At 33.0% G+C, this 18521-nt stretch overlaps 2 protein-coding genes across 2 annotated transcripts; one reads left to right on the top strand and one right to left on the bottom strand.

The window, feature by feature from the left end:
• The first annotated feature begins 10288 nt into the window (after positions 1-10288).
• On the top strand, positions 10289-13948 carry LOC108770408 (RNA pseudouridylate synthase domain-containing protein 4). The gene is made up of 5 exons (XM_018521984.1): positions 10289-10372; positions 10492-10812; positions 12786-12969; positions 13056-13242; positions 13315-13948. Exons 2-5 carry the CDS (start codon positions 10602-10604, stop codon positions 13852-13854), a joined length of 1122 nt encoding a protein of 373 aa, XP_018377486.1. The 5' UTR covers positions 10289-10372; positions 10492-10601; the 3' UTR covers positions 13855-13948.
• Positions 13929-14908, bottom strand: mRpL34 (mitochondrial ribosomal protein L34). The gene is made up of 2 exons (XM_018521985.1): positions 14783-14908; positions 13929-14197 (listed from the first exon to the last, which is right to left on the bottom strand). The coding sequence occupies exons 1-2, from the start codon at positions 14821-14823 to the stop codon at positions 13978-13980; spliced, it is 261 nt and encodes an 86-aa protein (XP_018377487.1). The 5' UTR covers positions 14824-14908; the 3' UTR covers positions 13929-13977.
• Between the last annotated feature and the right edge of the window lie 3613 nt (positions 14909-18521).

Genomic DNA, 18521 nt, shown 5'->3' with positions numbered 1-18521 from the left:
CAATCTGTGGTACCAGGTTGGTAGTGATGTCGACGTTAACTCGCCGGTTAACTCGTCGCACGAAAACAAACGGTCGTGGGTAGTGATGGTGTTGCCGTTTGATGATCGCCAGTCGGATAATAATGTTCTACTATCGCCGCCGCCTTTGCTACACGCCGATCCTTTCCCTCTGGATAATATCCTGGATGTTTCTATAAAAAAAACCGAAACAATCTTGAAGATGTACTAATCAGTTTCTTTATTTTCGATTTTCGTTGAATTACAACTTCCGTATATAATTCTATTTTTTACATTTCTAATTCTAATTCCTTTGTATAAATTATCCTGCTAAAATAGAGATATTATTTTATATATTTGGGGTTCTAGATTTAAAGAAAATCGAAGGAAATTAGAATTTAGTAATTTTTAAAATTCAAATTTGAGGAATTTAAAGAGCTTAAGGGACTTATCACAAGTGTTTCTTGAAATTTATTTGAACATACAAAAGAAAATTTAATATTAAATTTTTTAAAGAGAAAAATATAATTTTTTAATTTGAAAAGTTATTTTTATAGAGTTTGAAACTAAGACGTTTGTATTTGCTTAGAATATGTCTACCAATTTTAATTATAACACACAATATTATTTCTATTCTTATTATTTTTCCCTTAAACCTGGATCTTGTTGGGATCATTTCAATTGTAGGATTGCGGATATATTCCGAATGCAAAGGAAGATAGGCAAATCTTGCGAGCTGTTCTTATCCATGCGAGTTAGTGGTCTGTTAAAAGCATTCACGAGATACAAAACCATGAGGATGAAATTCAGGATAATTTTCAGACATGGACGATCATCGGACCGGTGTACGTTTCATCTGGCTAGAGTGCTAACGATCATCCGGATGATTTTCATGCGGGATAAACCGTATTAAGAACATGATAGCGATGATCGCTAAATCGGACTGAACGTCCTTGAAGTTGCGGAAACGAAAATTGCGACGAGCAGATTTAATCTCTTTCGATAATCGAACAAATGCAATCATAATAAATGAACATTCGCTCGAAGTATGATTGCGCGGAAGTATATATAATAAATGAAGGGGTAAGCTAGATAGATAGCTATCTATGGGTAAGATACTGTCATAAACATATGTTGCGACGTAACTTCAGACTTATTTGAATGTTATTCATACGATCGTTTCATTCCGTTTGTTTTCTAAATGATGACATTTGCTACAATAAGATAATTTTTATAATAATAAAATATTCATTCTCTGCTCTTCGTGAGATTAGAGCAAAGAATTTTTTTTTTTTCATGTATAAAATTACTTCGTGAGATCGTTCAAACGTATACAGATTTACACAAGGGATTTACACCGTTGTTACAAGTAATTAAATTAATATCCCTCTTATAATACTGTACAGAACAGTACTTCTCGAGGGACATCTTGTCTATCGATTTAGTACCAGAGATATCTGAGAGTGCGATTTGCAAGGACTTGTGTTTCAATCGTAGTAATGTAAGTGGTGTGTAATTCTGCACCCGATTACAGCCGGTGCCTGTTGTTTACAATAACTGTGCGTTATTAATATTGATTCTTGCGCTCCATTTACCGTGCTATAAGCGGCGCATTCGTGGCTACTGTTAAGATACCTCAAGGCGAATTAAAGACGTAGCAACAACTCTTAAGACAGACTGAATTACACTTTAACAAAGACATCAATTCTAAAGATGGACCGCGAGAATCAATTGGAATAATATTTCGAACGTTGCCCTTGTGATTTAACAATAGATTTTTTTTTTCTTTCAGGAAACGAAACGTCTTAAATTTGATTCACGCATTGGAGCCGCAGAACATTTTGCCTTCCCATTCCCTAGTGACGGAATGCAGCAATAATCTAATAGCAAATCTCGGTTAACCCATTCGCGAGGTGGTAATTGCTCAGGGGAACTAATTCTCTCGTGGAAGGTCCGTGCACCGGAAACGGTTACCTGCTCGGTACAGACGCATAAGTCGTGATTTGCGACGGTGACGCGGCTGCTGTCGTTGATCGCCAGATGTACCCAGACTTGTTCCTCTTCTCCAACAGCACCCTCGTGAGCAGAGAGATACGTTGAAAAAGGACGAAGCTCGGAGACAGAAAAAGAGAGAGAAAGAGTGGAAAAAGTAGAGCAGGTCTGTCGCGTCGCCGAGAGAGAATCGATTCTCGCGCAGGGGGTAGTTCGCGAGAAAGAGAGAGGAGAGAGAGAGCTCAGGAGGTCGGCCTCTCGCTAGCGCAACTAGAGTGCTTACTCGTCTCTTCGTAGTCTGACGGCTCTCGGGACCTCGGGTCGGCCTACCCCGCGGCGCGCACGCGTCCTTTAGCCGCTGTATATTGATCGGACGCCGACGACGCCGATCCGGATGCCGACGTCGCCTCTTCTAAGGAGAGAGCAGCCTTCGGGCAAGGTCACTCTACTCTACTCTACTCTCAAATGGTTATAACCGGCCCGGAATCGAGAATTCTTCTTTAACCAATTGTGGAATTAAGATCTGTGTGTGCGTGAAATTAAATTTTAATCCCGTGACATGATTTCTATTAAATTAACGTTGAAATAAAATTTCTTTGCAGTTGATTACGAACCTAGTCATGCGAGACCTGCGAATAGGAAAGACCTAAGAAGAAATCTTGTGAGATAGGTCGGGGTGAGTTGACCCAGGTTCAGGACGCATTATGGATTGAGCATCCGGTTCTTCGTTTACTGTATTAATTATATATCAGGTGTCTAATTAAATGAAGTAATAAACATGCTTTTCGGCATGGAAATCAGTGAATAATTAATTTGACGAATAATTTAATCCTCCACCAGCTAAGTTGAACTTTGAAGGCAAAATTCTGGTAAATAAATTAAAATCTGTAAGAAATAAGTAAAATACAATCCGATTTTTACGATAGTAAAAACTCGTCAAAAGCTTTCACAAATGTAAATAAGAATTTTTTTAGATTTTTATATAATCCAGAAAAATAAGAATCTAAACTGAAACTCGAAACTTATGTTGCTGATGGAAAATGGAAAATTTAACACGGTCGGTGGAGGATTAATAATATCATTTTTAATAGTAATCTAACATTCTCTTGATATTTGAATATTTTTGTTATTTCTGTATTTCAATAAAAAACAGATTCTTTATATAATTTGCATAAAAATTTACTCAATACAAATTCCGTTTGAATCGACGAATTCTAAGACCAGCGTTTCAACATTTGCATTTACGTAGTTTTGTATTCAACGAGTTTTAGCTACTATTTAAATTACTCAAAAGGAAATTTACTGCTTTTCATTACAAAAGATTTATTTGCTTGTTAAATGTAAAGTCGGACAATGTATTAGATTCTCGCGACCAGTTTTAACAACTAAACAAGTTTGTTTAGGAGTTCTCCGTTCAGAAAGACGTTCTTGATACACCGTAATTATTGGCCCGGCGATCCTCGATAAATACTTTCCTTGGCGAAACTCGTTCTGGCACACTTGCCTCTTCTCGCGATTCGAATTCGGAGAAAGTGAGAGCATGGAACGCATAACATTACTTCATCGCTATGACCAAGATACATACGTACACGCATGTTCTAATGTAATAGCTCGTATTCTTATGAATAAAACAGAATTTCGATGCGTCCTTTCGAATTGCAAAAGCATTTACAAGGAATTCGATTGTGCAACTTGATGAAAATTACAAAAAAATAAGCGAATTTGCTAGAATTTTTATAACTTCACTGGTTAACACCTAGTAAATTTGCTCACTTTTGTAATTTTCATCAAGCTGCATAACGCACAATCGAATCCCAGAATCATTTCGCCAGTGAGATAAACTCTAGAGAAATGTCCTTCACCAAAGTTCATGGAAATTCTACAATTCGCGAGGAGATAATGTTTGAGAACCGCTGTCGTCTGATAAAGCGGTATTATTTTGCATCGTTATCAAGAGCTGTATGCATACTTAAGGGTCAAAGTAGCAGACCATCTAAAAAAAAAAAAAAAAAAAAAAAAAAAAAAAAAAACATTCATCAGTCACGTCCGGACAAAGGAAGATTTAGAATTAATCCCGCCTGACGCAATTGTCTTCAAATACTTCTAGAATTTCAAAAACTGGACGCTTTCCAGCGATCGCATTCTTGAAAAATATTGCATGCAATAATACAATTGTAAACATTACGTATATATTATAAATTTTTTCTCCAGTATTTTTTGTATGCGATATTTTTCGAAAATAAGAATAAATAAAATAAATTAAATTAAATTAAAACGAAAATAAATGAAACGTTTGGAAAATGGGAAATGTTCGATATTTTTTACTTATTGTTATTACGTAATTTTTTGTAATCTCGATGAAGCTTTAATCCTTATTTTTATATTTAATCTCATCGAGTCGAGATTTTCTTATCTGTGTACGATTCTTTACATTTTCTGTGTGCATATAAGAAATATAAACGATACCTGATAACATCAATGCCTTTTTTTGAAGCAGACTTTTTGAAACTCAGAGAATCTTTTTAAACTCGACAAACTGACGACCGACACTGCGTACACTCGAGGAAGTCTGTATTTGTCGATAGGGACGTATTTACAAACACGAGCCAGGCGAGTTATTGTCGATCGTGACGAGGTTGAACAACACGGGCTAGAAAATTGCGCCGAAAGAATGTATTATCTGCGATTTTTTTATCGACGTATTTGCAGTATACATATCTACAGCTATATAATCTAATCGCAACATATATTGCATGTCTCCGAACTAACATTGTTATCGGAAAATTGGACTGGAAATGTACTGGGGAAAATAAGCGAGATATTGTATGACAGCTAGATTGACTTTTACAAAATTGGATTTAATTTTTACGTCAATCTCTAATAAAAACACAATAGAATTCGTTACAAAATCGATCGGATTTACGGAAAACTTTTCGATTAGTCAGCATTGTTGCTATTATTAGACGTTAATGCAGCAAATATATACCGTAACTAATTATACATGTATCGTAACATTAGCGTTGATAAATAAATAGCGAATCGCTATTGAATTCTTGATTATTAGATGACGCAGCAATATGTAATTCGCATAATAATGCAAACGTCACGCAAACATTTGTTGCTCGTTCCTTTTTTTTTACAAGTTCAATGTTTCAGATTGTAATATAAAATGAATATTTTCTTTCGTTCAATATGATAAAATAATAAAAGCGCAAATAAATATGCACGAATATCAGAAGAAACACGTTCCGTTTTTCAATCGTTATCTTTACGATTAAAATGGCAGTTAAAGCGAGAAGTCAATTCTGCCAGGTCACATTTAATTATCTCTTTAAGTGTGTATAATTTTCAAACTATCACTACGAGAGTTACAAAAATGTGTAACAAAATACGTAAAAAAATGCTAATGATAACAAACTAAAGGGACAAAATAAATTCAGTGGATTTTTCGAAAGCTTGTATAAGGATTAAACTTTTTAAATCATATCGTATGGGAATTCGACTAAAATATAAGTACTTAAAAAATACAGAATAATACATTCTATGATAAATCTGTGAATTTTACGTACAAATTTTAAACAAAGAACGATATTAGGCTCTTATATTATTTAATAAACTCAATACGAACTTTCAATACCATGCTTATAAATAATTCATCTTTTCAATGCATTTTTTAGTTTGAAAAAATACGTAATACGATACAATTGTTTGTGACAAATTCAGGACGCATTCCGTAATAATGTAACTGGCTGTATACCGTATTTAAAATAACTTTCCTTTGCATTTGACTACAAAATGTTAGAAATGTCAATGCTGACAAATTGTATTCGTCGGATATTAGCAGTTCCTGCTCGCGCGTAGAACAAATTGCTCGTTCTCTCGTTACAAAAGAGAGAAATAAATTCCTTATTGTGGCCACGGATACGCGTCAGAGTAGAGATGCGATAGGCTAGTTGGAGAAGTGCTCGCTAAAATAGATCCGCTTGTTTTCGCTGCGCTTGCTACACACACTATGCTTCTCTTTCCCTCCCCTTCTATACATTCGTCCTATTCTCGATGCAGAGAGTACAGGAGCTACCAAATTACAAAACGCGAATTACTTGAAGCGAAAATACATATGTCAACGTCTATTTCTACTAAATTAATTTTAAATTCATTTAATTTAATCTTTACCTTTTTCTAATGTTAAAATTAGAAAAATAGAAAAAAATAAGTTAAACTGAAATTGAATCTATATATTTGTTTTTTTTTATTATTGCATTAGACTGCGTTTGCGTGCCCCTTCTCGTTTTCGCCAAATTTCAAACATCTATCTATTTCAATAATTATAAAGATTATACATTAATTCAGTGTAATAAAAAAACCTATTAGTAGAAATTAGGCCTGTTCTTTAGCTGAATTTCTTGCACGGTTCTATCCTCTTTTTCTTTTCATATTGGAGAGATACGGAAAAAAATGAACTGTGCAGGAAGTTCAGCAAGAAAGAATTTAACCCATGGACATAAAATGAATAAAGAGAATTGATTTGTTTAATTGTATTCGTTCCTTTTTTTCTTCTTTCTATCGAAGAATTTAGATCTGAAAAGGCTTTTTTTATCTTGTATTTTCCATCTTTGTGTTTTTCCATGGAATTTTCCATAGAAAGCGCACATGCGTTTACATTAAGCAGCTTATTTTTGCATCAAATCTAGTAGTAAGATTAGCTGAAAATAACAGGAAAAGCGCGGATTAAACAATTCAGTATTGAACAATATCAAATCAGAGATCCTATAACAAAATCTGGCTTTGAGATAACAACTTGACTAGCTCATCGTTTTTGTCAACTTCAATATATTGGGGGGAATGAGTAAGATACTTTCTAAATTTTTTGGAATGGAATCTCACTCTAAAAATTAAAAATTGAGTTTTGAAAAAAATCTCTAACGGTGAGATTCACTCTTCAGAATAAGATTCATTTTAATACTTGCTTCTACCAATGTAGATTAACTTTAATTTTGATTCAACTTACTCTTCATCTTTTTCCTATTATTAAAACTAGAAAAAGATGAAGAATAAGTTAAACTAATTGTAAGATTAAAATTGATCTACATTGGTGGAAAAAAATGAGCATATAAATTTTGAAGAATATAAGTTAAGATAAGACAGCATACATAAAAAGACGCAGTACATGTACTCTTCTTCCTCACTCTTGTTTTGATAAAATTGTTCATGGCCAGACTCCCACATTATAGAATCTCAGGACCGGCTTCGAGAAGGATTGTTTCCTTCGTCGGTGCGACACGCATACGAGTCGTTATCGTCACGTCGCCCGATGCAAAGGCAAACGGTAAGGAAGAGAGAAAGAGAGGGAAACGCTCATTTCCGCAGAAGAGCGAGGGGTCCACGGCTGGCACGTCTCGCTCGTGTTTGCACGCACGCACGCCCCGTCGTGCCGTGTCCAAAATGGCTGGTCGCTAAAATTAGAGAGCGAGCACGATGGGCGCAGAGAGGTTATGGTATATCAGAAGAAAAAAAAAAAATAATTGGCAATTCGATCGACGCGATTGACGCAAATCGATATCGATTGGACGGTCGTCGTCGAGTCGGCGAATCTCTCGGACCGTTAAAATTCGAGGGAGTCCGAGAGGCGAGGGGAAACCGGAGGAAACCAGGGAAAACTTACCTCGTTGTCGAAGTAAAGTCATATAAGATGGTATCGCCCTGCTGGACGGCCGCTTTCTAGCGTGAAAATTCTCCGCTCGGGGGAGCCGAGATTCGAGACAGATGGATCGCCCTTCCTACCCGGGAGCAACCCGATACGTGTCACGACACGTGAAGGTTCCTCGCTGCCGTTATCGACGAGGTTGAATTTGTGAGATGGCTCGCTTGCGCGAGAAAAGGAGAGTGAGGAAATAAGGACAGAGCCGGCCTTCTGGTGACTCCCTACGTCGTCGCTCTTGGTTGCCCTTCGGCGCCGTCGACGAGTAGTTTTCTCTGATGACCGTAATCGCGGAATCACGTGGAGAACGGCGACTCTCGATCGATGGGAGTTGAAAAAGACGTGTGTGCTGGCACTGATCGAAAACGTTACGAGTCACATTTGCTGCGCGATGACTAGTATGGCTACTACTTGAAGCTCGAAGTTTGCCTTCAATCCAAAACGACCTGAACGCAGCCGCGAGTGTTGCGCGAGCGCCGTGAAGGCTGCTTGTTGAGTGATAATTCCGCAATGTATGATTCGTCGGTAATGTCGGTATACGATTGTCATCATCATGTTATTGACAATCGGTTATGGATTTTTTACTTGTTTATTACTTGATAAAATTATCGTGACTATCAAGCAGGCTACGGGGGGAAGATGTAATTGAAAAAATATATCGATAAAAATTTCGTATCAGTATTATTGATGTGAATTTAATTTCCAATCGTCCACATAAACAGACATAAATATCTGAATAAATGAACGTTTACTGCAGTATTAAATTCATGATTAGTATGTAGAATGCTATATTTACGATATAATAATTTAATAATATTATATATATTATGCCGTAAAACTTATATATATATCTAATGAAATATCAGGGTAAATAATAAATTATAAAATTAATATTATATCATCAACTATCATCTAAATTATTTAACAGATATGCAAATTTTTATAAAATCATTGTTGGTCTCTAATCTTTGTAATAATTCAGTATGTAACTCTTCGATATTGACTTTGTGTGTGTTATAAATTATGGAATCAAATACTGCAGTCTATATTTTCATGCTGCGAATACATTTTATATTGTAGGCTTGTATTGATGCGACTGTATAGACTCTTTACGTTATGTACAGATAGCACGTACTATATTTTGATATAAAATAAAATTTCTCGATAACGTTATTTATATCGGCTTTCGTTTGTTACTGTCATGGTTCGCTGATAAGTTTATCATAAGAATTAATGTATTAATAAGAGCTTTCAAGTTATGAGTGCAAATCCCCGGTAAAAAATTTTTCATGCATACTTATCAGCGAACCATGACAGTAACAAACGAAAGCCGATAAATAACGTTATCGAGAAATTTTATTTATTAAATATGTCCATACATGTTCATATATCCTATTTTTTATAAAATTACTTTTTATTGTAGAAATAATAATAATAATGTGAAAACATAAAAAATAATTAAAGGAATAATTTTTGCGTTTGTTTTAGAAAAAAAAAAAACAGGTTTGGAAAAATGTAAAAAATTTGCTCATACATAATTATGCATAATTTTATATATGTATAATTATACATAAATAATTTTTTTACATTTCTTCAAATTTGATTTTTTCTAAAACAAATAGTGCGAAAATTACCTTTTTAATTATTTTTAATGTTTTCACATTACTATTATTATTTCTATTAAAAAGTAATTTTACAAAAGAAAAAAAAATGTACGAACATATATTTCATATATAATTATACATGTTTATCAATATTTATGCGTATTTAGGTATGTTTATACATATTTATACATATACATGCATAAAAAATTTTTTATCGGATTAACAGCAGTGTCGTTCTGTTTATAAAAAACTGAATAGAAAAAAAAAAAAATCCTTTATCATTTTATAACGGTCGCAACACAGTTAACAAGATATTATATATAATTTCTAAAAATTACCGAATAAACGGGTAAAATCGGTGTATAAGACAACATTGATTAAGATAATATCTTTCAAAGTTCTTTATGAAATATCTCAAAAATATTTCTTAAAAAACTCTTAAAGATATTCTAAAGCCGGAATCAGACTATGCATTGAAGATTGAGATTGAAGATTAAAGATTGAAATTTCATCAGTGAGGACAAAGAAATTTTGGCTCCTTTTGTTCTGATTGGTCAAACTTCAATCTTTCAATCTTTAATCTCATTCTTCAGTTTGATTCCGGCCTAAAGTTGTCTTATGCGTCGATTTCAAACCTTTTCTACTTATTGGTAACTAAAAAAATATAATTGCGGAAATTGTAAAATATATAGTAGATGACTTTTCAATTCAGTTATTCATACTTTCATAGACAAGTGCGTACATGCCGGCTCTTACGGCTGGTCTGGATCACCCTGTATATATTCAGTCATATTTATTTTATTAATCATTTTATATTATGCTTTTCCTGTGTTAACAATTCCACCACGGACACCGCGATTTTATCGCCAGTACTTGGCTACGTAGTTTCCGAATCGAAAATGGATATTGGCGCTAGTGTACAAGCGATTTTGATGGTTCTTCTCACAAGAAATGCTGGGCCCTGGGCCTGGATGGATCGCCTGGCCCGCCCGGCTCGGGATCCAAAGTATTCTAAAATTCGAGTGAGTGAGTGAGACTAGTGAGAGTTCCGTTTCAAGATTCCAGTATAGTTATCGGTTCAGTGAGTAAATTGTTGATTTTTGTAAATGAAAGCTAAAATTAGTCCCTAATTTACTGAAACTAATGGTAAATAAAGGTATCGCTCGTTCTTAAATAATTAATTTCATGTCGTTTTTATAGTTACTGATAATCATATGCGGTTACATCGAGTTTAACCTCAAATTGAAGAGCGATTCTGTGTCTGCTAAAATTCGTAAAGAAACGAATTCACAAATCTCAGTCGGGAAGAAATGAAGAGTGCGATGACAGTATTCAGAAGCGTGCGGACCAGCGAGTTCGCAGTGGCGTTTCGCACGTGCTATAGGAAATACTGCACCACAGAGAATGATACGACGACAATGACGACACAGAAGGTGATCCATCCGTATAACCAAATTCATCCGTGGAAATCGGAGAATGAATTTGTGAAGGATTTGCTGAAGAACATTATTTACAATTCAGGTGGAGAAATTATTGTACATCTAGGATTAATGTATCAGTATTTTCCAGCAAGATTAATATAGCTATTTTCATTATTATATTATTATAATAGACTGATGAATTTTATAGGTATGTTTTTCATTCCTGTACTAACTGCACTAGAACTTTTACTTTCGCCAAATATTAAATGTATACTTATCTCACTTTAAGTTCCAAAAGTTTGTACTAGTTCAGTTATAAAAAACATCCTATTATTACTCCATTTTATGAAAGTTAATAATCCTTGCTTTTTGATGCAATTTCAGCATTATCGTGACCATTAAACAATGTTTATTTGCAATAATCATTAATATTATAATTAAAAATGTTATTTCAGAGTTATATTTTACTTGCATACATTATTTTAACATGAAAATTTTCTTTGATTATTTTGTAAAAGTTAGTAATCTTTTTAATATAATTTTACAGTATTATTGTGATTATTAAACAATGTTTATTTTTAATGGCCATTAACCTTCTGGAGCTGACGTCAAAATCTACAATATTAGTTACTAACGCTGGATCACTATGAGATATTTAATTTATGTTGAAAGGTACTAATTAATTTCGAGGAACCAAAATGTATGACTTGTATAAAAAAGAATGAATAAGTATATTTTAATACAAATAATCCAAATTTGCAGGTGTAACATGAAGAAAGTATTTGTCATTTTTCTGTAAAATTGTAATTGACATGTTAATAGATACAAGAATTAAGAATTAATGAAATTAAAATATATTTTTTATCTTGGCATTACTTCACAGAGAAAGTTAAATTATTTTTATTGATTAAAATCTTTGTTGTCCAAACAATAACTACCTAGGATGTTGACATATTCAAGACACAAAAATTTGAAACTTGAACTTTTTGAGCAGTACTGTATTTTCCTGTCTTTGCATATGCATCTTTAGATAATTCAAAATCAGGCATCTTAAATAAAACGTTAATTCTTTTCAAATCTTGGAGGCTGATCAAGTCAAACATTTCTTGAAAACAATTATTTTTATAATTAGTTTATTCAAGATATTATTTTGATTTACACAATAATTCTTTTTTGAATGAAAAATATCAACGGACTGAAGATCATACTGAAATTCTTCAAATCATAAAAAATTAATAGTCACTTCACAGTATCTGATAATGTGTTAAACTTGAAGGAAATATAGTGAAAATATAGAAAGAAAGATACTAAGGAGAGAGATATTTTGCAGATCTTGGGACATGTTTGGATTCCCACCTGGGAATACACCATCAGAACTCTGTCTTTGAGTAACAATCTAGCAGTAACAAAGAGATTTATAATTAAATCAATCCAATACACACTGTTAGTTCCGGAGGAGTTATATTAATATTGAAATTCAAGAAACGTTAAACCATAGTCAATCTATTTGCTTAGATTATTTTAAGTATGATGGTTTTCAGAGTTAGTTTTTCTGTATTGCATACAGAGGAGTTTCATTATTTATAATAAGAAATTTTGAGTTATATTAAAAGGGATATTAAAAAGAATATTAAAAGAGATATTATATCGTTGTAAAGTTATATATAAAGTTATATTGAGATTAAAAATAAAATATATCTATATATATTTTTATTACGGTCGAAGCTGGATCTTTTTTGCTTTAAATAATTCGATCTTAAAATACTAATATAGACTAGAGTAGTTTTAATTGCGTTTATAATCCGGAAAAACAATTCGGCGCGCAGTTCTAAAAAGACTACAATATGATATATATGCAAGTACATATATAGTGTATATTAGTAATTCAAGATTGAATTATTTAAAGCAATAAAGATCCAGCTTTGATCGTAATAGGCATTTTTCTAGTATTGATTATGTTTCTCACATATGCGATCTAAAATAAAGATTCTTAATATTGTCTATATATTTTTGTTTTACTTAGCTAATAAAAGTGATACATTTGAATATTAATTTACGAATACTTTTTTGCAGATGGAATAATTGCAATAAACAAACCATATGGCATACCCTTATATTCAAAGTCAGATGTAAACTCACGTCTGCATTTATATCATAAAATTGCAGGAGCAGCAAATTATTCTATAAACGATGTTTTGCCATATCTTGCAAAGGAGTTAGATGTACCGATGTTGATACCATCTTTTGGAGCAGAGAAGTATATCATCCTCAATCTCTCCCTTCTTTCTTTTTCTGTAAAAAAATCATTTTATTTATTTACTTCAAATTTTACTTTATTTGTAGATATACGAGCGGCGTATATATTTTCGGAATTAACGAAAAAGTGTGCTACCAATTAGATCTGTCAAGAAGACGGAATCAAGGTAGATACAAGAAATATTGGGTAGTCACAACTAGAGTTCCAAACGAGATCAAAGGAAAACATCATTTAGCAATGATTTTAAAAAAGTCTGCATTAGGAGATAAAAAGGTATACCTCCAAATACATATTTTCACGAAATAATTAATATTCACTGAGGTAATAATCACATGTGCATTTCAGCCTATTATCTTGACTCAATGGAATAAAAATGCGGTAAAGAGGAATGAAGTCAAGATCATGAATATAGAATATAAAATCATAAGCAATTCGACGAATAATTTAAGTTCACTAATAGAAATTGTGTCGTCCTCAAGAAAATGGCATGGTATCAGGTTATTTGCTTCCACTATGCTGTACAGTCCGATTCTTGGAGATAATATTCATGGATCACGAATCCAAGAAATCATGGGTACATGGTTAAAAATCGATCCATTTGCTGATTCCAGTTGGGATTTACCAAAACTAAATCGACAACTACTAGAGCTACTAAATATAAAACCAAGTCAACAAGAAATTATTCCAGTACACTTACATTTGAAAAGTATACACTTAATTATGGGCAATGAAAAAAAAGATCTAGTAATAGAAGCCCCTTTGATGGATCCATTCGATTGGACTTGCAAGCAGCTTAAATTTAAAATGCCTGATGAAATCAGAAATTCCAGTAATGAAGATAATGAAGAAGAGTTAGTTTACTTGAATGCACATGATGGCAATTAACTCACATATTATCTTTCGCTAAGTATTTTGATTGTAATAAAAAGGATTTTAATTAAATTGAAAACATTTATTTCTTTGCGTACATTCTCGTACATTTAATCAATCAGATGGATAACGTAATGATTAATGAGATAGCACATGTTTGCCCTTTAAGATTCTTCTTTGGAGAATTTTTCTACCATTTGGTGTCGACAGCCTCGCAAACCAGCCATGCTTTTTTATTCGTTTCCTTTCATTTGGATGAGGAAAATGATATCTCATTCTGTTTCTCACAAATGTTAAACCCCATGGGCTCCACACGGACGTTGCAATCACGGTCGACGAAAGCTGGTTTGAAGCCCGTCTGTAAATGTGTTAACAAAATATGGTGTTATTATATAATGTACTTATACCATGTTATTTAATATTTCAATGTTGTGTTTGTTTTATATTAATTTTTAGTACCCACGATGATTTTTCAATTTTTTATTACACATGATAGGATGTCCATATTCGGAACAACCTATCATATGAATTTTCATCACTTTTATAAATGTACAAAAATTATTAAATGAATCTTATGTATTTTAACATCTTTAGAAACTATAAAGTTGTGTATTTTTAAAAAAAAAGAAAGAATAAAGACTATTATTTAGCTAGATTTTCCTAATATTTCGAAGAAAAATACAGAAGAAAACTGATCCAATCATATGCACTGAGGGTTAAGTAACGCAAGTAAGCTTACGATGTTTATATAATTTGTTTCTTATCTACAAAATAATTGGCATGCAAAAAGTATCGGTTGAAATACACTTAATGAATGTGTTTAGGATTGATAATATGATACATGATATATGCTACTGATAATGATATATGATACTGATAATATGACAGGAATTACTATAAAAAATATTAATTATAGAGATTAGAAACAAAAGTTAACATTTACGGCAAGGATTGAAATATGCCCGAGATCAATTTGCCGAACATTTTTTCATATGAAACGTCCCAATACGATGTGATACGATGTAGAATCCAAGATTAAGTCAGGTTAAGTTTTATGTGCAGCCGAGTCAACAATCGCGCATGCGCGGCATGACGCATCGACGTCTGATCAGCGAAAATCGTCGAACGTTTCCGGAAACCACCGAAATTCGAAAACCGACAGGATACTGTTACGTGGCACACTCTGGTAGCGAAAATTGGAGTTTTATGATTTCACCGCTGCCACTGTTACCGCCAAATGACGGACTCATTGCAAGATTCGATCTGCATCGTAAAAAGTAAGTAAAATATATAATCTGAATCTGTAATATAGTCATCACGTTTTTACTTATAAAAACTGCAACGCGCAATATTATCATTAGTGCAATTTCGGTACCCAAACAACAACCGGGGGGCCATTTTTGTGCGAAGAAGAAAAACATCAAGACATTTATCACGGAACAAAGTCGGAATGGATTCCGATCGGAATCCATTCCAATTTTGTTCCATGATAGGTGCCAAGTCATGGTAATGTCAAAATGACATTAAAATGAACCGTAAATGATATTTTGGAGTTATTAAAGTAAATGTCATTTTGATATTACGATAACTTGTTCTGCTTAAATAGATTTCTCACCTCGAATATCGACAATACCTATCAGAATAAAAAGAAAGAAACAGATAATAGCAACAGGTAAAATATCTCAGTGGTTGTCACTTCCTTAATTGGAAATATTATTGTCGAGATACACGTATAATATTGTCAAGTAAAAAATTTTCCAATAAATCTTTTGAATATGACATCGAATTTGAATATACTTTAAACACGTTAAAATATTTATACGCTTCAATGAGAAAGATCTTTGAATGCCTGTCAAAACTGGCTGGCTTCAATCGGTCTATTAGCGAGGACCCGTGTTCACTGATTGATCTATTCTAGGGTTCACAATACCTCATGGGTTGACTGAAGGGCGCAGCAGTATTAGAAAAGTACTAGCCCTCGAGAATGGGACGGGACAACAATATATCTTCGGTTATTCGATACAACATAATATCGATCCTAAAAGGTACAACACATATTCGACAAATTTCTAAGCACACGTTTGAGCAAAGAATCATTGTCGCTATGGGTAAACGGACTTACAAATTATTAGAAAGAAACTACAAATAATATATGAGCCTCGCTTTGAAACCGAATAGATTTTGATTTCACCGCACTTATCTTTATTTAATCTTTACTTTTCCTCTCTACTAGCGGAGCTCATGATTTATAACTTCTTTGATTTTTTCTACTTTTTATTTGTTGAAGCTTTGGACGCGATTTTCTGAAAAGTTCACAAGATATCGACGATTTGTTAATATACTTCTAAATGAGTTTGTTGACTTTTATAATATTACTATTTGAATCTGTTTAAATCGCGAGAAAAATGGTAATTTTACAATACATAAAAATTGTGTTTTATAGTACATTATATTGTTAAAGTATACAATGATTTAATTACTTGATTATTTTTAAAGCAAATGAATATTAGCGACTGCGACTTTGTTTAGAATTTTAGAGTGATGTTTCTGAGTATATATGTGAAGATAATTTTTTAAATAATTTGTTTTTATCTATGTGAAAGTTTTAATCAAGATTGTAGTACTTAGCTATTAAAACTACTGAATTAATTTATTATTAAGAGTATTTCTTGCGTAAAATATTATACATTCTAGAAATCAAACGGATCTTCAGTTATTGATACTTGAATTTATTAACAAGATACAGCAGTTTGTTTGAAGTTTTTTATTAATATCTTCGATACAGCATTAATTTTAAGCGACAGACAAAAAAAAGCAAACATTCTTCCTTTAACTTTCTGTATTAATTTTTTGAAATACTTGGAGAAAAGTGCTTCACGTTTACGAAATAACATGATGTATCCACGTATACGAAAAGAACGGTTTTGCTGAAGTATCTAATAATTAACTAGACACAGGTTTGAAAATAATTTTGTTGGATTATTAAAATAATTAGGGCACTCAAGCATGATGATAAGGCTGCAAAAAGTTCAAACATTCCAGCAACCAGCTTGAACGTCTTGCATAATTAATTTGATGACCTATAAAATTATTTTCAGATGTCTAGTCAAATTTTTAGATACTTCAGCAAAACCATTCTTTTCATGTAAAAGTGCCGCAACAATCGCTTCGATCATGCATTAAAACCACTCCCTCAATTTCTCTGTGTTGCATCCTCCGATTTCTTCCCTAGAGGAATTTTTTCTTTCGTCAAATGCGCCCCATGGTGCCGACCTACCCCATGGGAGGATTGATCTCGCCTCCATCTCGACGGTAATTGAACTGCCGTGACCTCGTTGACACATCGCGTGTAACAGACAAACGAACACGCGTGCATCCATGACGTCACCATCTCATGGTGGTCGTCTAATCTTGAGTCCACATGAGATCTTTGCACCGATACGATTTTGATGTATTTTGAACGCACGGTTACTACATTACATCACTCGAGATGAGATTTGACATTTGGAACTTGAAGAACCGACATTAAGCTTTCTTATTATAATTAAAAAAAAATGAAAAAAGAAAATTTGTATTTTGACAGCTTGGAAATATATTTTCTTTATTAGCATGAGAATAGATTTGAATTATATACGAAAGGAACAGTTTTGCTGAAATACCTAAAAATATAACCCTAAAATATTTATAAATTAAATCTGATAAAAATTTAACTGAATTTAATTAATTAGGTCTGAAAATAATTTTATTGAACTATCGTTGTGTAAAATAATTATATAGGACACTCAAGTTGATTGCTACAATATTAAACTTTTTTACAGCATTATTCATCATAATCATCGTGCTTGAATTTCTTACTTAATTATTTTAATAATTCAACAAAATTATTTTCAGATCTGTATCCAGCTAAACTTTTAGATATTTCAGCAAAATCGTTCTTTCCATATATATTTTTTTAAACATTACTAAAGGACAAGTCGTTTCCAATATTATTAGTTTTACATAAACGCCTTAAGGCTATATATAGCTTATCATCCACCTATTGACAAACTTCTCTTCCTCTTTCCTATACAAGTCTCGGGTAATTGCGTTAGTACCGTCGTACAAGTATCGGTCAATTGTTGAGTAACGTACCCTGTGCTACTCGTAATCTATTTAATGAGCGAGTTAATGCGATATCATCGGGGTTTGGTTACATGGGAAAACGGTGCATATACTTTGCCGTTCGAAGGGCGCGCTTAGGCACTGTTAGACTGAACCTATCCCGTGGGTGGATAAATTTTTTATCTGCATCCGATGATGGAATCGCTGCGACCTATTTGCTATGTCACGTGGAACGTGCACGCGGCCGTTCCTCGAACGCGCGTATACGCATCACCGAATATATTATCACGTATGTCTTGTTACGACATCGATTAAACACGACGCGGTGTGGAATCCATGGTGCTTAAAATAAAATTAACAAACTTTTCTCGCAATTTTTTAAATTAATACGGTGATAACACTTTTATTTCGGATCATATGCAATTTTTTAAATCTGTGTTTGTGTACGGAGAGAATTTTGTTTTAAAATTTATCCCGAAAATATGGTACACTGAGAAAAAATATCTTAAATTTCAATAAATATTTATTTGAATAGTACCAACTAAATATTTATTAAATATAAAAATATATTTATTTGGTGT

Source organism: Trachymyrmex cornetzi, unplaced genomic scaffold (genome assembly GCF_001594075.2).
Source record: "Trachymyrmex cornetzi isolate Tcor2-1 unplaced genomic scaffold, Tcor1.1 scaffold127, whole genome shotgun sequence".
Lineage (NCBI taxonomy): Eukaryota > Metazoa > Arthropoda > Insecta > Hymenoptera > Formicidae > Trachymyrmex > Trachymyrmex cornetzi.
This window is presented reverse-complemented; position numbering and strand designations above follow the sequence as displayed.

Coding starts and splice junctions, on each gene's coding strand:
- LOC108770408 (XM_018521984.1), top strand. CDS start 10,602: ATGAAGAGTGCGATGACAGTATTCAGAAGCGTGCGGACCAGCGAGTTC. Junction 12,970..13,055: donor CCATCTTTTGGAGCAGAGAA/GTATATCATCCT, acceptor CTTTATTTGTAG/ATATACGAGCGGCGTATATA. Junction 13,243..13,314: donor CTGCATTAGGAGATAAAAAG/GTATACCTCCAA, acceptor TGTGCATTTCAG/CCTATTATCTTGACTCAATG.
- mRpL34 (XM_018521985.1), bottom strand. CDS start 14,823: ATGTTCGGCAAATTGATCTCGGGCATATTTCAATCCTTGCC. Junction 14,198..14,782: donor GGCATATTTCAATCCTTGCC/GTAAATGTTAAC, acceptor ACACATTTACAG/ACGGGCTTCAAACCAGCTTT.